Source organism: Toxotes jaculatrix, chromosome 24 (assembly GCF_017976425.1).
Source record: "Toxotes jaculatrix isolate fToxJac2 chromosome 24, fToxJac2.pri, whole genome shotgun sequence".
Taxonomy (NCBI): Eukaryota; Metazoa; Chordata; class Actinopteri; family Toxotidae; genus Toxotes; species Toxotes jaculatrix.
Genome location: NC_054417.1, coordinates 3,803,296 through 3,826,848, shown reverse-complemented (window position 1 = coordinate 3,826,848; position 23,553 = coordinate 3,803,296). Strand labels below are relative to the sequence as shown.

General features: G+C 42.7%; 1 protein-coding gene across 1 annotated transcript in view; it reads left to right on the top strand.

Moving 5' to 3' along the window:
* Nucleotides 1-23,553, top strand: part of LOC121178090 (interleukin-1 receptor accessory protein-like 1) — a 201,905-nt gene that overhangs the window by 154,710 nt on the left and 23,642 nt on the right. The window contains exon 7 of the mRNA XM_041032601.1: nt 22,461-22,593. Coding sequence (XP_040888535.1) covers nt 22,461-22,593 — 133 coding nt within the window. The remainder of the gene's footprint in view (nt 1-22,460; nt 22,594-23,553) is intronic.

The following is a 23,553-nucleotide window of genomic DNA, read 5'->3' as shown; positions in this document are numbered from 1 at the left end:
AATGTAGACACTTGACTCTGTGCTTACTGCGTCCATACGGCTGTGACAGAAAGGCTTTTACGTGCGACGTGACAACGCACATATACAATGAGTGGAGGAAAAGCGCCAATTATGGTCACAACGCTCCAAAGTGGCTTTTAGTGCCCAGACGAGGAGATATCTTTAAACTGACTCTGACACACATCCACACACACTCCTACATCTACATGCACACTGTGTTTCCTTTTCAACTCTTTGATTACTTTGTGGATGCAGTGATTGTGAGACCACCCTTGATTAGCTCAATTTATTCCCCAGCCATGCCAGAGGGCCATTTAGGGAAGTTTTTGCAGACTCTTTCCATTTATCAAGATTGGAGGCAGACATGATTTGAATCTTAAAATGTCCTTGCGGCAGAATACAAACAAGTGCACGCAGGCCAGCTCTGTGTCTCGCTATGTGCACACACATTTTTTAAGATGAGGGAAGAATAAAGAAGTCTTCTAAAATGATGTTTGATCATCACGTCGGCTTTGTTCTGTGTGTTGATTTGTTTTTGGAGCCTTTCATTATGGATGTGGAGTCAGCCCCCAAACACTCCTCGACTCCTACTCTCTGAGAGTCAGAGTTGACGAATGGATGGTGATTCAGTGAGAGGAGCAGCAGTCGAGTTTGAACTTAGATAACCGTGGTGCATACTTTTCTTTTTAAAATGTTGCTTACCCACCATTGCTGACTAACAGAAAATGATTCATGCATTGATGACACTTTTTCACATGATACCACCCGACTACCACCACTACAAATCAACAGTTGGCTGCAATGAATGGGTAGAGCTGGCATACTGGGAGGAAAACAAACTGAAAAACTAAAAGGCCATTATAATTGATGGTGGTCCATATAACACACCAAACATTCAGTGGACTGTGTTCACGTAACAGTTCCTTAGTTTTCCTTTGAGTTTTTCTTCAGAGTTTTTTTTTTTTTTTTTTAATTAAGATATCTTCTTAAATCAGCCTCCCTGACTGCCTGCATTTGGGTCCTTTCCCTGTGTTTCTGGCCTCTACCATAACACCTGCATTTGTTTCTCCATTAATAACAGAGCCATTATAAATAATGCAGTTGTTTCTTGTTGAAGTCTTGCTGAGGTTCTGTTTTTAAACCAGTCAGCTCGAAGCAGTTTTGCCAAAATGGGCATTTTGCCATCAAACACACTTCACTAAGCCCATATTTGCCTCATTCCTTGTGACTCACGGTCCCAAAAAAGTTGTTTGCCTTCATAGTTGTCTCTAATCAAATCCTGTTTAATTGTCCTTCCTGTCTCGGTGTGCACGTTATTCATTTTTTATTAAGTAAAAGAAAAAACAAATGGCCGTTGTGTGTGGAAGACGAGGAGCAGATTTGTTTGACAGTCATGGAAGGACTTTCTGGAGTCATGCACCACTGACATTACCCAAGCCACATGAGGTTGCCTTGGTAACAACCTTTATAGTCTGGGTAATACCTTGGCAACAACTTCATGGCCAGGTAATACAGGAAGCATTTAAAGGAGGGGTTGGGGGGCCTTGTAACGGCAGTTTCTGGACCAGTTCATCCTCCCAAATCTTTGTCCTTATCTCTGGGATCATCCTCAAGCTGCCCCCCCACCACCACCACCACCCCACCCCATCCAGTTTTGTACAACCAAACAGAGGTTAGGTAGCAATTGACTGGCTGAGGATTTGAGGGTTTAAAATTGGTGAGGCAGTAGATTTTCTCCCATTTTCCTGGCATTCAAACAGAGGTTAATAGCCTCCTTTCAGCACTAGGGCGCAATGTCGGCTATTCGCCATTGTCTTTAGTCGGTGTAATGTGTTTACACTCTGTCTTTCGTTCCCTGTTTTGACAGTGCACACACATCTGAAGGGATGAACAATGAGGGGGACAATGCAGTGGACATTAATTCTTTTTCTGAGAATGTCTTATTAGTCTCGAGAGGCTGTTTCCAGAAAATGGCTCCAAATTTATCTTGTTCCAGTTCCAGCCTGATGTTAGGGGAATTCTTTACCATGACATGATGAGAGCACTCATCAATTTGTGCTTATGTTGAATTGCAGTCTCTTTAAAGAATGGCCTCCTGGGAAATTATTTCCCTCTCAACAAACATTGTGTTTAACTTGCCCATACTTACCTGCATCTATCCCAAATGTATCAGCTCTGGTAGTGTGCAGCAACTGTTTTCATCTCTGATCTTTTCTCTTCCGAAAGCCCCTTTCTGCAACTCTCTGCACTTTTATGTCCAAAAATAGCAGAATCACAGGAATGTGGCAGGACTGAATCTCAGCTGGCTGATTGGATTGTCTTTTGCTCTATCTCAGGCTGCATTGGGCAGCCGAGTCTTTGGACGTATAAAAAGGTGATGGATGCCTCCTCCTTACGTCTGGACCGCTCAGAGCTGACCTCAGCAGAAGGCAGGAAAGGCAAAAAAATAGACTGTGATTTACTGGCCAGGCCAGTGAAAGAAGAGGGGAGGATGAATGCCACTCAGCTCCCACGGCTGACTGCCACAGACGTAAAGCAGTTCCCTCGCTGCTTCCGTCTTTTTTTTTTCCCCCATGATGCTTTGAAGCAACATGCAGCGTGGAGAAATTACCCAGGGTAATTATCACTCACTGGAGATCACATGATTTGTGATTAGCTATCAGAACTATTTCATTCCTCATCTTAGTTTACGATTTACTTGTTCTCTCCTCACTTCAGAACGTCACAACCTTCTGCTCCCCTCTCCCCTCACCCCCATTATTCACTGCTGCCATTCTCATCTCTGTCTCTAAGGCTTTAACATTACAAGAACATCAAGATCAAGTGGTGCAGTGGTGGTTTTAGTGCTGAGTGGGTGCATCTGCTGTGACCCTGTCATCTGTCTGTCAGTAATAATTAGGCATCTTATGCTTCATGTGAAAAGCATAAGACGGGTGAACCCAGCATTCTGTCTCCTCAGTCTATACACTTATATCTGTCTGACTGCTTGAGAAAGCGCAAATTATTCAGGCAAATGCCAGAGAGCCCATTATCCTGCATACAGTAAGATGAGTCACATTCTCATTATTATGAGGCCGAATCCTCATCACAGATCTGGACTTCGGGGATAAATCCTCATCAACATGTGCGGCAGGCAGGGACAGAGCCTAAGGGGACGTAGTTACGGGTCGGTCGATGCAACAGGTCATTCGTCACATCCCGCGGACTATTTAAGGCAACTCTTAGAATTTTTGGAAGTCATTTCATTTGCCATAAAGCAGCATGAGATGTGAAGAAGAATCCATTCATATATTTGGGATTCACACTTCAATTACTGGACAGTTTTATGACTGAAATCCTAAATCGTTTCGCTGTGGACCTGTGGCGTTTCAGAGTCAGATTAGAACATGAAGCTTTTGTAAATTTGTTCAGGATTATGTTGTTTAGGATTATGCTAAGAGGTTATGTTTAGGATTTCTGACCTGCTGACTTTTTTAAAAGGGGTTAATCGAGTAGGAAGTAACCTCCTGAACTCTTAGCTTTATTAGTAGAATCCTAGAGAATCTCAGTCTTTATTTGTCTGTTAAAAAAGTGTGGGCACATCCAGGGGTTGTTTTCAGTGCACTGATAGACCTTTTTATACAGTATGTCTGCCTTGATAGACAGTGAAAGTCCCACTTAGTTCATGGGAATGGAGTCTAGGGAACAAGTTGAAGACTTTGGCTGCTGCATCATCACCTCAAGATCACTGGAGTTAATGGGAAGGATTAAGTAGGAAAATTACACTCAGTATCTATTTGTGTGGGGGAAGAGAGAGTGGATCAGTCAAGTTAAATAATAGCTCAAAATATGAGAGATTTTATCTGGCAAGGAGCTGACAAATGCATTATAATTATTTAAAAACAGGAGCTCAGCGGGAGATCTGGTGGAATTAATCATTTTGTCAATTGTGGAGAACAGAACCTGAGCATTACTTTACAATCATTTATCATTCCAGCGATGTAGAACTGTCTCAGAAATTTCATCTCCGTGTTACAGCTATTAAGTGTGTTTTTATAGATTTCAGAACTTGCGGTTCAGTCGTTCATTACTTGCATTCAGCCTCCTGGCAGGTCCTCTGTAACATCTTCACTTACTTCCCATTTCACCAGGGAGTTTTTGGTGTTCCGGATATCTTTTCAGTTCTTCAGACTCTCTGTCAGGACACAGTGAAAATTCTCAGACAAAGTTTCACATGCTGACAGAAAGGGTAATTTAAACTTTGTGTCCTCACAAATAAAATATATGCTGCATATGCAGGGTGAGGGATAAATGTGTATTTATAAATTTGGCTCCAATGGAGTAGCTAGAGACACAGATGCAGCCATTCACGCAAACAGAAGCTGAACAGAAACAAACCTGCTCCTCCTTAGCCTTGCATGCCTCTGTGGCCAATTTACCATTGAAAATCTTTAATTTCATACTCTTAAATATTTATCCTCTCCAGCATCTCTTGGATGTGTGTACAGTTGACTTAGGCTGTTTGATAATCTTGGTGGATAATGAGCGTTCTCTATGAATAGGAATATTTCATCAGATAGCACAATCAATATTCAGCGAGAGCAGAAGCATTTTCCTGTAATATTCCTATTCTGTAAAATGTATGGATTAAATTTAGGGGGAAAAAAAAAAAAGCAGGATGTTCAGCACCACAATAAAGTTGTTGGGTCTGCAGAGAGTGCACAGCCCTGAGAATGCACCGCGCTATAAGACATCATTCCCTTAACAGACCCACATACCTGTAATGGAAGGAAAAACATTAGCATCAGGAGCAGGTGGAATATGAAGATATATGATGTATAAGCCCGTTCGTTGGCCGGCTGGTGGCACTTGTGCCCCAGTTTTACAGCCTCCTGACTGTTTTATCAGCTCACATCAGTGTGTGTGTGTGTGTGTGTGTACATAAAAATATATACAGTCTCTACACATGTGTGTTTATGGACATGTCCATGTGTACACATTAAAGAGAGCAAAGGCTTTTCAATTGCCTCATGGCCCACCAGGCTGCCCCAGCACAGCTGGGGAGGAGGCCAGAGACATTACTCAGCTATTAAACTGTTATTTGCAGGTGTCACCCTCAGCGGGGGCTGTGTTGATAGAGGTGGAAACGCCCTCAAGGTCCACAGCTATACACACACATGCACATATCCTTCAGACAGGGGTGTTTGAGGTCTGGGCTGATGGCTGTGGCTCCCCGGCTTGATGGGGCGTAACAAGGGCCAGTAGGGGAGCATAAGGGTGAGCCAGATCGGGCCAGGAGGGGGGCAACAGGACACCAGAGGAGAGCAGGACTGGGCCAGTGGGGAGGCCACCTGCCACTCCATTTCACCCGTGATGAATTGCCCCGGTTTCTTCTGTCTTTGTTTTGTTTCTGTCGGGAAATTCAGGCTGCAGTCTGACGGCTGCCAGCAGTGTAAAAGGTCCCTTTCACACAAATCATATACATGCAGATACATGCATTGTATGTTTGTAGTACTGTATTTAATGTGTGTCACCTTGGAAAGTTCTTTTCAGCCATTGAAAATAGTTGTATAATATCTTTTGTGGCTCTGGAAGAGCTGTGTTAAATCTGAGAAAATAACCCTGAGAATGTCTTCGGGATATCATCAGGGTTATCCAGCGAGAGCTCGGAGACAACCAAGTTATTACATCAGACCTGCATGACAAACTGGGGGCATTTAGTCTGAAAGACGTGGGCGTTTTTACAAAGCAAGGAGGGTTTAACAAAAGCTGCTATCAAGTTGGATTATAGGAAGTGTAGGATCTTGCATTTTTTGAGTTTGGGAATGAAAAGTCAGGATGTCTCAGCCTCTGCTGCTTTGACTTTAGCAGATATTGCATGAAATAAGTTTGCATTATTTGAATATACTATATTCAGTTTACTCCCTAAATGGGAATTCTGTAGTGTAAATTTTAACTCCTAAGAACTCTCACGCACTCCTGTCAGGGAGTCAGTTTAATGATATTTTTACCAATAATATTATTAAATCCCTAATATTTGTAGAAGCGACTGTTAAAACTGTTCAGGTTCCTGAGCCCAGCCCGGGTCAGGAGGAGTGACTGTGATGAAGTGACGCTCGTTGACCTATTAAGATTCACTACCAACGCGGGTGTGACTCGTGCCACTGTTTCTAAGAACATGACTGCAAAAATGATTCATTTTCCATTTGCATGTAAAAAAGGTCCGTAAACATTTTAATAATCAACTGTCCCTTTGCTTCTAACTATCAAAGAGCTGTTTGTCCTCCCTTATAATGAGTTGGACATTAATAGTTTCTGGTATTTACGCCAACAACATCGCTGGATGAGACACAGCCTCGCTGATAAGTGACTCATTTGTTTTTGCAGTCCATTATGCTCCAGCTGTGCTAGCTGATGTTTTAGGAGGCAGGATCATTCATTACCTGCTTCATTAGTTGTGTCCCTCAAGGTATGGCACCTTTCTGTGAGTCTCTTTTTTTCCTTTAACACCGTATTTTCCAAGAATTTGACCAAAGAATGCCAGACAGGCAGTTTTCTCTGTCCCTCAGGGGCCTTACCTCAGAAAAGGAAAATACCATCCACAAGGGACAGTAAACCTTTCAAACCTTTTCCCTTTATATAAATATAGAATAAACAAAATCATAATTTTATCACAAATGTTTATGTGATGCATTTTTCAAAATAATGAGAAAAACACCCAATTATTTTTCAGTTCGTCTTGTCCGAGGTGCAGAAAAAGAAAGACATCACATAAAAGTTTGAATCTCCAAACATAGTTCTTTATATTTTGTGTGTACTGGATTCCAGCTTGTCTTCTCTTATTCAATCGTAGCGCGCACCGGTTTGTGAAAAAGTCATCACAGCAGGAAACATCCTCTCAGCAACTGCTGCTTGTTCACATCCAGTTGGATACCTCCTCCAGTGTGATCCCAACTGGTTTTTTTTTCTCTCTATCACAAAAAATTAACACAGCAAGTTGTATTTTCGTTATTCAAGATTTGCTTATATTTTCAATTATGCCTGGAGGATGGGTTTAGATGGCTGGCATACTGCCTTTGATTGTGTTCACCACCCATTGCTCTCTTAATTGGTTCCCTCTAAATTAAACAACTTGTTTGATGAATGTTTTGTTCAGAGTGCCATAGATGTGAGGTTGCGCCACACAGCTCCCTACAGCGTGGCAGAGTCATAGATTACCAGACTTGAGCAAGATGCTCAGGAATGTGAAAGCAGCCACACAAACACACATCATCTGAGATGTTGGAGGAGACCTCATGAAGTCAGTCCAGAGCTGCTGGACTGAGACCTGGATGCTGTCACTGTGGGCCCAGTGCTGGGGGCCAGTTTTTCTTTACAGTTTGACTGGTGGTTCTGCCTGTTCAGTAGTAGCAGTAGTTTTGTGGATACAGAAGTCACCACTATCATGGTCACGGCTTCATTAAGTCAAGAATTATGTGGTAAAGTGAACACAAATGGGTGGAACTCAGCAAAGACTTGCATTAGTGCCCCAAAGTTTTTTTGGAAAATCCAATTAGTGCCAAGACACTGACTGACACACAGACAGATGGTCAGACTGTGGATCTGTTTTTGTCTGCCTCCTCCCACACAATATGATAATACACTGATGACGTGACGGGAAGCACTGTGTCTGTCACGTGATTTGACTTAATGGGACATGATGATTATGTATCTGCCAGGGGACGTGACGGGACGGAACGTCTGGCATGTTACGGTTTGATTTTGAGTGATTCTGTCTCAAATAACTTACAATAAACAAACATACTGTTTTGTACACTGATAACAGTGTTTTGCTTTGACGGATTTCAGCCAACATAACCGCATATCTTTAGAGTTATGAAGTCAGCAAAGATTCTGTAGATTTGAATGTCTGTGAGTTGAAAACAGATACATGATCTACCTAAAACTGTCATGAGTACAGTCTTTACTGTTCACCGTCTTTCTAGCTGCACTTACTCATACTGACTCCAGCTCAGGATCAGAAACCAAAGCCGCTGTTGATTGAAACGTGGTGATGCTATAAGCTGCGGCTCCTCTTCCTCCCACATTCCTTCCCACTTGTCTTGACACATCTCCTGTACATTATTCCTGCAGCTCTGTCGAGTCTCTTGGCTTCCTCGCAGTCGTTCCTTGCAGTGTTGCTTTCCTTCGTAATAAGCAGCAAATTCAAGGGGGTTTAGCATTTTGTAGGAAATGAAATGTTGTTTATCTCCTGGTCTAATGAGACACAAGGAGTTGTGGGACAGCTGCTTATCTTCAGCATCAGAACCAGCAATCAGAGCGAAGATGCTGCACATGTACTCTGTACCCTGTGTGCGTTCACATCTTTGCATGTAGCTAATCATTCACTGCACTCAGTGTTTGATTTGCTTTGAATGAAACAAACTTCAGTTCAAGGGCTCAGCAAGATACAATACTTAGTAATTAAGCTCCAGCGTGATTCTCTATCTGAAACTATTGACTTTCCTACCAAGTAATCTTTAAGCAAGTCAGCAGGTCCTAAATAATAATTCAGAACCATTCACACCTGGTTACCCTGCTGCCAGTCTGCAGCTTCTTTGACCCCTTTCTGACCATGATGTTCACAATTAGCTGTGAGAGTTGTGTTGTCGGTGCTCTTCTCATCATATTCAGTGTCAGTCACCTCTTTATCCTTTACATACTAAGCAGCAGAGAGCCTGCGGGCCTGGACAGAGACCGCAGACACAGTGTGTGAGTGTTAGAGAAAGATAGACAATATGTGCTTAGGTGCATGTATAGCATGTGGCCCAGGGGCTGCTTTGATGTGTGCATGCATCTCCAGGGGTGATATGGGTCGGTACAGATACGGTTTGTCACCACACACACATACAAACACAGACACACACACACACACAGTGGAGCTGTTGTGTGTGCTGTTGTGTAGCAGCAGGGTGGCCTAGAAACAAAGCAGGGAAACCATCTTTTGACCACATGACATGAGTTACCCTTAAGCAAGACACTTAATCCCAGCAGACGAACTTTGACCTTTCTTCAAACGAGGAATTGTCCTTTGGGGGCAGTACAGTATCATGCTGTATTACATAACAAATGTACAGTGACACATTTTCTTTCCTCCCTGTGCATCTCTGAACTTGAATCACCACCCAGCTCATGTTGTGGGGTGTTAAAAACACAAGCAAGGCGTAGCCTGTCATATTAAAGCAGCCAGCAGCAAATTGCACATCTAGGCTAATAAAAGCGACAGGGAAATTGCTGCCAGCAGATTTCCTCCAAATCTCCCCAGTAATTCCCCATGAGCCCTGGCATTACTGCCTCACTACCCAGCCTCAGATTAACCCCCACCCCTGGCCTTACAGCAATGCAGCTCAGGGCTTCACCATGCCAGTTTAGCCTCTTCATTTCAAAACGTGTACATTGTCCTTTTGATATCTTCAAAGGTGCCTCTTCTTTTCAAATCCTCTTTATTAGCTAGTAGCATTGTAAGGCCTCAGTCCAGTGACAGTATAATGGGTAATGTAGGATTTTTTTTTATTGTTATTGTCATCAGTATTTTAAAAACTGCATCCTCAGATTGTTTAGGGTCAGTTATAAAGTGAAAATGTGAAACATTTGCTGATTCCATCTTCACAAACGTGAGGACTTGCTGTTTTTCCTTGCTGTGAAATTTGATGAATGACTTATCAAAAATGCAATCTACTGATTGATTAATGATGAAGATAAGATAATTTGTTGCAGCCTTCATTGCAATCTACCCCTGAAGATGTGACTCAAGAGTTGACTCATAATCTCTGTGTTTCTCACTCCGTTTCTAAAAATTCCCACAGTAAAGCAGCTAGAGCAGCTGAACCCACTTAGTTTCCTCCTGTGCTCTGACTCCACCTCATCTCTGTCTCCACTCCACTCCACTCCCCTGACCTCCGGGTCAGTCGGCCCTGCTGCGTCTGAAAGCGCTTGACCTAAACTTGGTGTCTGGCCCCGCGCTGAGCCGATCGGCATTCAGAGCAACGTTGCTGCCATCGGTGCCAGTTGCAAACAAGCTCCCAGGTATCCCAGGTTGCAGTGCAGGAAGAGGCTCAGCAGGAATCTTTCTCCACTCTGCACGACAGTGTTACTACAGCGCAACTGATATTAGAGATCCTGCGTTAGACCGGTATAGGAAGCTTAATCTGTGTTTTATGGAATCTCTTTCTTCTCTCGGTCTTGCCGTTTCTCTGTCTATCTCTATCGATCTATTTCTTCAAATCAGCCTCTCTCACTCACTCTCTTCTTCCATCTCTCCTTTTTTTTAACTCTCTTTTTGGAAAAGTGTTATACCAAAGAGGAAAGGCTTTTTTTTCTCAGCCACTCTGGCTCTGTGGATCAGCTTTGTCATTCTTTGTTGTTTAGTTAGCATTGTTCTGAACATATTAGCTCAAACCACTGCACTGCTCAGTGCAGCTTCATGCTCTGGCATGGCTGTAGCCTCTGACTCTGTCTTGTTTTATCTCCTCGTCTCCCTTTTACTTACTTCGTACTTTACTGTCTCTCAAAGTTTTGATTTATATCATCCCTGAGTCAATTTGTCTAAGTGATGTGAGTGAGGTGTGCCAGTGGCTCTAGCAGCTGGGCTATAAAGTATATACCCCTGCAGCCTCAGCCAGACAGACGAGCCTCGCCTTCATGCATGGGCCCAATTTCAGCAGTTTAACGTAACACAGTGTTTTGTTGAAATAAAAAAAAATGGAAAAAGAACATTTTCTAATAAAAATCCAATAATCTCAGGTGAAGTGAATAGTATAACATTTTCTCATAATAAGTTTGAGTTTTAAAAATATATTAGATTATTTCACAAATTTATTTTAAATATTCTCTGTGTTTATTCAGATGACTGTTTATTTCATTGTGACTGAGTTGTTTAATATTGAACATGATGATGGTTCTCCATACATATCAGCACAGAGATGAGGAGATGAAAATAAAATGCCAGAGTGGTGCCCAGAAATAAACAAATAACAAGAGCATGTACTGCCAAGTCTTCTAAAATAATATCAGTGTTTCATCCCATCAGCGTTGGCAGTTAACTGTTCGCTCACCAGCAGCTGAAGAAAATAAATATTATTTTTGATGAGTAAAGTTTTCATTGAACATTAGATTTGTGATCCATGAGCTTCCAGATCAAAAAAAGTCAGATTAACTTGAGCCACTGGTGGAAAATAAGGATTACATGGGGATCCAGGTTCAGCTTCAGCTTCTTGGTGGTGGGAGTGAATGAAGTGTAGAGTGTATATTTAAGCAGCTGTGGGTCTCACCAAGGAACATCTATAAAGGTGATCTGATAGCTATCCTACAGACAGGGCAAGGCTCTCAGGTCATCAGGAATTCAGATACTGTGGCAGCAGAAGCATCACTCAGAGAAATAGCACGTTGTTTATCTGCAGAGGGAGAAGCAGAGCAAAGGAGGGGAAACAGGCAAGATTGACTGAAAGACTGAGACCGAAGGGGGAGAAAAGCGAGGTAGTGTAATTTGATCGTCGCATGCTGGGAACTCATCAGTATGCTGCTCATGTACGCTACACACACAGACACGCGTAAGAACGCAAGGATGGCCATCAGGATAGACAAATAACAGAGTAATGTAATCATGTAAACGCTCCATCACTCTCATCGTCCCACAGGTTCAGCATTTCCAATACACACACACACACTTTTGTCATAATACTCATGAAACACTGCCCTCAGTTATTCCTGGATCCTCATGTTTATATGCGTTCCACTTCTTTTCAGGGCTGAGTGTTGAACTTTAGGGTTATGGTTGAGTAACTTAAGTCTAGATTTTTTTTTAGATTCTGCATAACATAACTTTTAAAGGAAAAGTATCATATATCATGAATTAGGTTAAAACATGCAGCACAGAGTACAGCCACCAGCACCAAGTATTGTATTGTATTGGCTGATCACACTTGAACAACTCATTCTGCACATATGATTTTCACTAATTTCATTTTGCCCCTTTGCCTTTGTGTCTTAGCTGAACTGACTATATGAGCTTGAACAGAGCATCTGATCTGTTACAGTATTTCTGATATTATTGGAAATCACGCCGATGCAGTATTTGAGATATTTTGTGGATTATCACTGAGCACCGATCACACCGTGGATTTGAGAGCGCTGCTTAAGTCTCTGCAGCAGAGAAGCTACTAGTCTAACAGTGGATGAAGTGAATAAGCCTAAAAGCTCCTAATGTGCCTGCTGGTTTGCAGATTACAAAAGATATTTGTCAGTCTGTTTTGGTGGTGAAATGCAGTGGCTGCCAACAGCGATAAAAGGTTTTTGGTGACGGGTGTGGAGCACGTCGCTGTCTTGTTGGTAAAAAAATTGTCAGAAGATTTGCTTTTTTTTTTTTTTTTGCACTGCGGGGTTGATTTTCTTGTCACACTTGGCCCCATCTGCATCTTTATCATTATTCTGTTCTCATTCTGCTTCTCATATCTTATAATGCTACTGGTGAAAGGTCACTAGGCATCAGTGACTGTCTCATCCCACTGTGCCAGACTGCTTATGTTACGAAATGTACATACATGCACAAATTTGCATTTTAGTGGTGTTTACAGCATGAAAAATAGCATGAAATATGGATGCATACTGGTTTTAAGTCCCCCACTGCTGGATTCAGGGAACAGTGCGTGATTGACACATCAGCACTTGCGGTCCTAAATTTATGCACACACCATGATATCCCCCCTTTAAAACGTTTTCCGGCATAAGGTCATAATTTATCTTGCCTCAAGTTACTTCCTCTTCTCCCTCCCTCCCACCTCTTAATAGCATTGCTTGTAATTTATTGTATTGTTTTTAATTAAATGGATGGCAAGAGGGTTTAAGTGCCCAGCAGTTCCAAGACGTGCCATTTCTTATCTGAATTCTAAATTCGGCGCACACCTACTGTAAAGCAGGACTATAAAGCTGAATAGGTCCCAAACTGCACTGCTGCGTGTTGGAGGGATTGAACAGTTAGACAAATGTCACCTTTAGAAGAGAAAAGCAGGGATAATAAAGCGACGGCTGGGTAGTGGTGAATACAAACTTCACAGACATCAGGACACCGCAGATTCACAGCTCCAGCAGTCTAGCTGGTGTATTCTCAGTCTGGCATAGAGGATCAGAGAGGAAACAGCCTTGGATTACAGAGATGCTCAACCTGATAAAGAGGAACTTTAAATTAAATGGAGTCACAGCAGGCTCTGTGCAGCACTGCTTCCTTCAGCAAAGACCACGCCACATTTCCGCACGTAATGTCTTATGAAACAAGATTAGCAAAAATCAGGGCCATGTCGTGATCTAAAAACTGTGAAACTTGCTTGTGAAAAATGCTTAATTCCTCGATCTCTCTGCAGTTCACATCCTGTCTCTGACCCCACTGTCCACATCTTGCTGCACAAACCAAGCAAGAGTGTGGTCAGAGAGTATTACCACCACAGTGGTTACCAAGGAAAATATACTGCAGCAAGGAGTCATGGGTGGGAACGAGCAAATCAATTCGATTATCTGCGGTGCAAGCTGAGATGTATGTCTGAATAATCAGAGGGTGAGCTATGGACTCTGAGGGTTTATTCTGTATGACTGGCTTTAAATGTGATTTCCTTATATATCAGGTCATTGGAGAGTATGCCACAAAGGTTATTTGTTCTGGGTTGCCGTTCACAAGACTCAGATTTTATTCAGATGGCGATCTGACATTCAACAATCACGGCCCGATGACCTTCCTGACCTTACAACATTCAAGTCCTTTATTTTGCAAATGCACCATTCATCCAGTCATGTCAGCGCCCCCAAGGAGAATTCTTGTCGCCTTTTTCGCCGCAGATATTTCCTATCATGCTGACATTTTGTCATCCCCAGACGCCTGTGTCAATGTTATGGTAATTTATCCAGATGGATACATGGAGGTTTTTTAATCGCGTTTTCTCGTCATGGCGTGTTTATCAAACGTACATTATCAGTTTTACATTGTTTCCGGATCCCGAGCATGACAGTTTTGCCCAAATGGCCCGAAATCCCAACATACCCCTTTTGAACATGTGAACATGAATTTATTTACCTCCATATGTTCATGCAGATTGGAAGGACAGCAGCATAGGTTGTACAAATCACTCCAATTACCCTGCCCATGCACCAGAACACCGCACACTCGCTCACACAAGGGTAGGGATCTCACACTGTGTTTTTTTGTGAACATGACGGACAGGGAGAAAGCAGCAGGACGCTGTGTAGATGCTGTCTGCTCTCACCAGAGCTTTAACCTTTCCCTCAGCATCCTTCCTGCAGAGTCTCTCTTTCCTCGCGGCCCTTCTGTCACACAGTCCTATTGTTTGTCCCTGTCCTGGTTCGGCACTCATTATAGAAACCTGTTTATGTACAAAGCTCTCCCAAGACATGCTGCAAGGCATGAGAGAGAAGGGAGAAAGGTGAGGCGGAAGACAAGAAAGAGGAAATGAATAGAATGAGTGGAGACAATGAAACAATGAAAACAGAGACAGATAAATAGAGTAGTACCATGCAAAGGCTGATATGCTGTTAGTGATGTTTGGGAATTGTGTTTCAGTTATGGTTCCGTTAGCATTAGCACCTTTACCTGTAGATGCCGCTTTAAAATTGTGCAGAAATGATCAGACACACCAAACAGATAATAAGAGAAACACTCAAATGATTCTTTAAGTCATTAAACAAACAAAAAAATGCCAAACAAAAACAAACATTTAGTTTGTGCTTGGCATTTTCATTTAATTGATTAATTGAAAAAACTTTTTTGGAGGAGCTTAGCAAGCTTAAAACAAAACATATAACAGAGAAAGACTGAAAATATTTTAGTCTTTAGCTTAGTCATGTTCAGCTTTGTTCAGTCCAGTGCTGGACAGATGTCAGATCTTTTTTTCTTTGCTGAAATTACAGTTAGTTGATTTTTCTCCTCTCATGTTACATATAATAATCTGATCTTTTGTAGACATAAAAAATGATTAGTGCAGCATTAGTCAGTTATCAAAATATTAATTTGCAGCTACATGAGTACTAAATCTACATGAAACCAGTTTAAAATCTCAGGCTTTCCTGCTGGAAATTCTGACTTGAAGGGCTTGAAGGGAGAACAGATTTTCATGACTGGACAGGTCATGTGATTTTAAGAAAAATGTGATGTGTCAACATCTCATCTCCTCATGTACTTTTCAGGGAACGTCTCGGTACATGAATTCCTGCCACTGGAGCACCATAGTCCCACCATGTAAACCCGGTTCTCTACTTTACCCGCCTCCCCTGGAGAAATATGATGCAAGGATTTCCAAATCCATGAACACTCCCTCCCTCCCTCTGCAGCTAGATTTGAGGTGATATGTTACAGCAGCTTTTCCTCCTGCTTTTTCAAACCTATTCCACTCATTCACTTCACTTCGCTGCCACAGTTAAGTCGCTGCCTGGACCTCCTTGTTCATTCAGCTCACGTGCACTGCAGATATCCAACACGGTGTCTCCTGAAACGCTGGGAAAAGCACCTACAGTCCCAACCACTCTGCTGTGTCCTGTTTTCATTACACGGACTCCCCAGGAGAGGGTATGGATATAGCAGCACTCGCTTTCTCTCCACTCACTAGTCCTTCTCTCTCTCTGTGTCGTTCTCTCTCTTGCTCACTGAGCACAATAAGCTGTCTTAATATTAGCTGGTGAGTTTGCTTCACTAGACCGTTTAGAGGCCAGATTCTTTTCACTGCTGGCTTAGGAGTCGAGGGCCACGCTGCAATAAGGTACATCCAGTCAATGCTCTGGTGAACCCCTGAATATGTGAGCGTACAGTATAAGGGGTGATAGCCAAAGTGCTATATGGTAAATGGATACACACTATATGGCTTAAAGTATGTGGACACCTCTTGTGTCTTTTTGGTCTGAGACTGTATTTAATGGTTTCTGCTGCTTAACGCAGTGATATTTTACACTATATCTTCCAGGTTCGTTGCATAGGTTATGGGAAGGTCCATTCCTGTTTCAACATAACAGTGACCTGCATGCATAAAGCCAGATCCATAATGAAATGGTTTTCCCAGTTTGGTGAGAATGAACTTCACTGGCCTGAGCAGAGCCCTGACCTCAACTTCACTCAGCACCTTTGGTTACGGTCTTCCGTCATGACACATTGCACTGGATAAACCCACGAATCATTGTGGCTAACATTTATTTGGGTTCCTGACACGCTGTGTCTGTTGGGCCAGGCCATTTCCAGGGTAATATTGTGTCGTCTGTATAAAACCAGCTGAAGTCCAGAATGTCTGCCTCTGCAGCAGCTAAAATGTAACATGAGATTTTTAGCTTTATGTACATGACTCCTTTTACTAGAAGTGCCATTGACCTGTGTGAGCATGTGTTGCTGCGAGTAACAATTCTACCCTGCTGTAATTTGTCACGAATGAGCCAGACTAGGGATAGAAATAGCATTTGATAGATTCGGCAGCTCCTGAAAGTCAGCCATGCAAGTGCCATGAGTCATAACATTTCATCATTAACAAGCAAATTCGAGTGTACATAAGCAAGGCTGGATGCAGGCTGAGACTTTTTGAGCAGAAAACCTCCCATTTTACAGGAGTAGATTTGGTTTGCGGTCATGCAGCACACTGGAGAAAAATACATGAAGGCTGCTGCTGTCTGGAGGAACAAAATAGTTCAGATCCTCTGGACACTAGTTAAGAAAAGAATTCATTGAAAGCGTTGCTAAAGTGGACCCAAGCTGAGCATCTAACTGCAGGGAGCTTCAGCTAGGAAATGGGACTGTTGGGGGTGTGGGTACGCTTCAAAGGTGACCCAGCAAGGCCTCAAGGAAGCTGCTATTTAGTGCCATCAGTCTCTTCCTCTCTCTCATTGTGTATCTGTCTCTTTTGCCTCCCTCCCTACCACATTTTCCATTTTCCCCGGCTCTCTGGCCCTCCATCAGTAGCTAAACTACATGGTGCCGCTTAGGGATTCTCTAGACAGCTTCTTCGTTCTAGCCTAAGCCCGACAGGAGTCCCTCCTCTACCTGCATAGCCGTGCACCAAAGCCCAGTGAGCATTCAGGTCCTGTTGGTATCCAATCCCTGCTTTCTTACTGTGAGAGAAGCTTTTTTTTTTTTTTTTTTTTTTTAATTCTCAGCTAACAGCAGCATCAGCATTTCGGGTTGGGCAAAACGACAGGGATTTCAGGAAAGTTTTTACTTTGCTTAACTCTTTCTGCTGTAACACTGTAAGTGACAGGTTCCTTTGAAAAGACAAGAAGTGTTGTTCGTGTTTTTGGATCAGCAACGCGATGGAAGGGAGGCCTCACTAAAAAACTGTCCTGTTGAGGAAATAGAAGTAACTGATACAGAACAAACATAACAACAACCACTAAAGCCACAATAGGCGTAGCACATTAACACTTGACAATGCCTCACAAAACCATTAGCAGAAATAGCATCTGCTTCAAAGTTGATGTGACAATTGCTACCATCAGCTGATGCTTTTCTAATTGTGGTATAACCTTTATTCTTCCTTTTCATATGGCGTTTGTCTAATGTTTTGTGAAGTACCCTTTAAGTGTTTCATTAATGTCTAATGAGCTTTTCATTAGGAGAATTCAGCTGTGACTTCTCCACGCAAGATTATAAGCAACACAAGGTTTAACATTGATAATGATTCTTTTGCCGGATTGGGCGGCAATAATAGGCGCTGCTTTTGTGCTAAAGAACATTGTATTAAGAGAACATCAATGCAAAGAGTGGGTGTTGATCTTTGCAAATGTCATGCTCTGCTCCACAAGGCTCGAATTGGACCTGTTATTCACCCAACCCCCAGCCTGTTTGTTTCCCACTGCTGTGTAATATTCAGCAGTACTACCTTATTTAATTTCCAGACACAGCTTGTCCCCGGCAAAAGTAACACAGAGCAGAGAAAATTGTAATTTCACAACACATCATTGAGCATTTCCTATTATGATTGCCACGTGTTAACATACTTATACAATTCAGAAAAACTGTTTAAACATTGCATTGTGTCTCTTGATATCTGCTTTACCTACATTAATTAAGGGGAGCGGCAGCAGCAGTTTGCCTGCTTAGCGATAATGAGGTGCAATGCCAAGTATGAATAACAGGAGATTGACCATACGCAAGGGGGACGTAGTTAAATGAATACTGAACACAGCACAGTCAATGGCTTCCTTAAAATGCATGATTGGAGAGGCATGGGCTGTAATAAACAAAACAAAGTGAAGCAGAGAGACAATTAAACTGCCACATCTGGCAACGCGATGTGAGTGGGTACGCAGCCACTGCAATTACAGTCCTCCATCACTGGTGTAACCCTTCACTGCCCGGATGTTGTGATGCTGAGCAAATGATAAAGATGATGCTCACTCCCCTTGAAAAAATATTTTCAGACATTGCTTCCTGCTGCCCAGATGCCCTGATGAGTCTGGGAAACCCCCTTTACCCATCATCGTATCTGCTGATTCAATTCCAGGGCTGTTTCTCAGTCCAGATCAGTCGCTCGCTATCCTGTTGATCACAAGCCACAGGGTAATCTCCAAGTCCCCTTTTTGTGGAGCCCAGGCCCTTGCATTAAGGGAAGGGCTAATTAGAGAGGAGAGGGAATATCATTTTATCTGGACAAAGAGAGAAAAGAGGAGTTTTCCACCGATGTCATTCTGACATTTTGTGAAGAGGTTTTGGTTGTGCTCAAAAAGCAGTGGCTGTTTATCATGTCCAAAGCAAACGGGCTAAGGCTTTTTATGATTGAAGAAATACCTTTGACATTCTACCTTAATAAATTTTAATGTATAAATGGGAGAGAAATTAAAGGAAAAAGAGCTTCAGTGCTCTTTTACAGATTTTCTCTGACCTCCACTGGAGGGATGAACATCTTTCTTTCTAAAGATGTTCTCTCTTGTAGGTGTTGGTATTAGTGATGATGTCGGTAGAAGCTGCAGTTTAACGCGTCACTCCAAAGTTTTCCATAGATGTTCAGCTGGTTTGAGATATGGTGACTGTGAAGGCCATAACATATGATTCACATCGGTTTCATTGTCTTCAAGCTGTTGTTGTGTTTGCACAGATCATAAATAGTTCGAATTCATTTGAAATGACTGGAAGCTCCAGAACAGACCTTGTGGTGAGATTGCCTTTTGTTAACTGCAATTTCCAAGTTCGGGGATAAATTTACAGTCTTAGCAGTGTTTTTAGATTTTTAAATGTGTTTTTCTTCTAGGCAGCCACTGGCCTCAGTTAACTTCAATATGGTATAAAAGACGCTGTCGGAGAACTCGAACTTGCTCGCAGATTACCGGTAATCTGTAACATGTGCAGCATTATTTGTCTTTAATTGCCGGCTCCTAAATTGCTTCCCATCCCATATATGTGTTCTCACTAATGCCCCCCCCCCCCCCCCCCCCGAAAAAAAAAAACAACAACTCTGAAACGCTTAGTTTCTCCTTCTCTCTCTGAAGTATTATTCCTGCTCCTGGGCTTAATTTATTCAAGGCTGTTAAAAGCAAAAAAAAAAAAAAAAACAGAACAGAGAAAGGCTTCCCTACTCAAGAGCTGGATTGTTTGGATCTGAATGGGAAATGCTGGTAGATGAAGTTGACATGGGCGGTGCGCGCACTGCATGTGGATATACTGATCTGCAATCTATGTAATCTTTAGAGTATAAGAGCAATACAATGCTCTCTTCACTCTGTGTGGGAAGTCTTTCACTTCTCTATGAAGAACTGCTTGTTCTTCCCCATGTGCTTTTCTCTGCTTTCACGTCCCTGCTGACGTACACATATGCCCTCTTTCTCCTATGCCATACCGTCAGATGCAGAAATGCATGCATGCCTGCTGTCTCTGTCTGACTCTGTGTCTCTTTCCCTCTTTCTGCCTCCTCTTTGGCGTTTCATGGTTTCATAGCTTCCAGTCTGTCTGCTTAGCCACGGGAATCTTTGCTGACGTCTCCGTCCTGGAGGCACAGTGACTGAGAGAGATGCTCCAAAGGCGCAGGGAGATAAGAGAGAGGAGACAATCGCATTAAGACTTACTTTACCCCCCTGACCAAGACCAGAGGTTGGGATTTGAATGTTAGAATGTTTGTGCTTAAATCCCTGCATGGCTGTTTGTGCATTTCCCAAACCGAGCACACAACCTCTGCCCGTGCAGTCTTAGCTGCTCAGTAAAGCCGGCACAAATTAACACGGCATCGTTAAGGGAATAACATTCAGCCATATGCACAAAGAGCCCTTCGGAATAAGTCTTGGAGAGTGACACCGTGGCTGTTGCCAGCACAGCAGTGGATCTGTCAGTGCTGCAACGCAACATGCTGTCAAGCATGGGTGAAGCCTCTTGACATCAAAGGTGGAACACAAAAGGATCTGTTTCCTTTTACTGTTGTCTTCACCTGCCACAGTGGTGTGTGTGGTTTTGTTTCTCTTTTTTTGCTGTTGTTGTTGTCTTTTGGTTATTGTTGTTGTTTTTATGTGCTCCTCCTGCACACCAGCCCTCCTGCTTTGTAGCACCACAGAGACCCCTGGTGGAATTGGGAAGCATAGCAACATGTGTGTATTTGTGTGAAAATGTGCATGTGGGGGTCCAGGACAAATCTCAGCATCCTCAATCTCTTTTACTCTGACTCTCTCTCTCTCTCTCTCTCTCACACACACACACACACACTCACAGCCCTTATCTCTCAGCTGTGGACAATATTTTTGTTGGGCCTTGAGACAAAATGCAAAACTGTCCTCCAACTTGGGGCCTTTTTCGAATCTCCAAACCAGATTTTGTCTGTTAACGCTTTAGCTATCATCTGAGCACACTAGACTGCACTAGAGGGCCAAATTAGAGCAGGCCTTGGTAAAATAAAATCCCTATTATCTTTGAACTAGCAAGTACCCAATTATACGCCACAGTTATCTCCCATATCACAGAATTCTGAGTCCTCGCCACAGGGCCAATGAGCAAGGAGTGCTAATGAAGAGATGCTGAATCACCTTTTTGCCTTCCCGGATGCACAACTGGTGAAGCCTCCTCGATCATCTGTGGCTTTTTTATGGATCAGAGTCATTCCCCCGCTTTGATGATGTGGTTCTGTTTTTTTTTTTTCCCTGTTGATCCTGTAGCAGCGCAGGCCACATGCTCATGGGTTTACCACCAGCTGCAGCATGTGTGTGATAAGTGTGAGAGAAGAATGAGAGGTCTCTAATCTGAGGCAGTGAGAGAAAACGAGTTTAAAAGGGGTTTATCTGTTTCCAGGCACATAGAGGATGTGCGTTAAAAATGAGCCGAGCACAGAGGCTAATCCATGCTGACGCGAGGGCGGGGGGTTTGTCTGTTGATGTATGTTTCCTATGCACTTCCTCATCCCTCTGTTCTCATGGTCATGATCATGCCAGGATGCGTATCTGAACATCACACTGCCTGATAGCACAGAAAAATTACCACAAATGTGCTGCTATCTGACTTTTCCTTTCTCTTCTATTTGTTCAGTCTGCTCCCATTTGCTGTTTGGAACTTCAGCAGCTATTCAAAATAACAATATCTAATGCATCTGCTTCACTTTTCTAAAATCTCTAACTTATTTACCTCCATCCATCTGTAATGAAAGCTAAAACCTGCTGAAGCTCACCAAAAGAAGAATTTCAACGAGTAAACTGAGCCACCACAATGCAGCGTTGACCTCTGCTGGCAAAACATAAACACCCATTATTTTCTCATCACATAAACACAGAAGGCTTCGTGTTACCAATCGCATCTGTGTGGTTTGTGGAACGGAGGTTGACTTAATCACAGTCGAGGTCAATGGGCACACAAGTGCAAACAGCATCCCCTCATCATCACAGGAGTACTAGTATAACTGAGTTGATAATGTGCAGGTGGAATTCCTGCTTTGTGTGCATAGAAAGGGAAGTGAGTTTTATATGTATATGCTATATACAGCTCTGCTGTACTTTTGTTCTTCAAATTTTCTAAGCTACTTCCTGCAAAACACGGTGATTGAAAGTTAAAAGTAGGGCCTAACAGAGGCTGCTGAAGAGTATGAGAGCTTTTATGAAGGCATGGCAGTGTTGCGAAGTTGCTGTGTAAGAGGGTTCAAGAGAGTGTTTTAAAGTTTAAGAGGCCGTCAGGGAATATAAAAAGGGTCTGGGATGGTTTAAGATGGCACCTCTAGAGAGCGAGAGACAGTTTAGGAATAGGTGGAATTGAGGAGGCCGTTATGGAGTTTTGAGGGAAAAAGAAGGGACAGGAAGTCTAACATGGTGCAACATTCCTGCTATATTGTTTCACCCATATTGTTTTTATTTTGCTTATCGCAATTACAGGGAAATATGCTGTGAAAAGTGAGTGTATGTATAGAACTGTGAAATCAGAGGAATAAAAAAATGTTACTCATAGATTCTCGGCACATATGCAGGTTCATGCAGGTGTTACCTCACGTCTTGTCTCTCGTCTCTCACAGGAAGTCCCGTCAACCTGACGTGCAGAGCGTTCTTTGGATACAGCGGAGATGTCAGTCCACTTATCTACTGGATGAAGGGGGAGAAGTTCATCGAGGATCTGGATGAGGAGCGGGTTCAGGAGAGCGACATCAAGTAAGACCTTCAACCTCAGACCTGAGCTGGTTTTGAGTTTAACGTTAATGGCCATTAGGATTTATGACACAAAGCTGAGACACACCCAATCCCTTATATTTGGTTAAACTAACAAAAAATGGAAACAGAACAAACCAAAAAGAAAAAATGCTCCTTAAGTGCATTAAGGATGAATATTCTCCAAACCAGTTAATATTCTGCAGAGCTTGAACAGCATATAACACATTCATGAAGTAATTGTGATCTCTTCAAAAGCAGCAATGGACCCTAGGGCTGAACTGGTAAACACCCATTTAAACCCAGTTACCACAACTGTGTGACCACACATCAACAAACCGAACAATACAAGGAACCTTTCACTGCCAAGTTATCATTTAAATGATGTTCATGAATGCTTTATGTGGCTGTTCAATAATGCAAATCACTATGCATTCTTTATCATGTACAATTTATATGCACAGTTCAGGCATTGCTCTGTCAGTGATCAGCTATTACTTTGCAAGGCAGTAATAGCAGAGCAGCACAGCAGATGGAAACCCCGATTGAATGTCTGTGTTAGCCTCCTTTTCCGTCTGGGTGACCTCCATGTTTTGGCTCAAACTCATCACTGGAAACAGAGGTCTGTTTACTCCAAAACCAGGTGGAAACCCGACGGCCAGGCACACACACCACCTGAAGCTGGCCTCCCATCCAGCAATGCCATCTAATTGGCTGGTAGGAGACTTTTTTTTTTTTTTAAGAGGAGCTCTGCTTGCCTTAGGTTTTGCAGCGCTCATGTCATACAGGAAAAATAACACAAGTTTATCCCTCAGAAATATTGGTCTCTTTTGGAGCAGCGAGATTGTCAGGCTATTACAAATTTTCACGCAGCATTTGTCTGAATGACAAGTTGATGTTTTCCGATCGTGTTGGCTCGTTGTTTTGGCTGCATTATGTTCAGGTCCTATTGGAAAAAGTGGA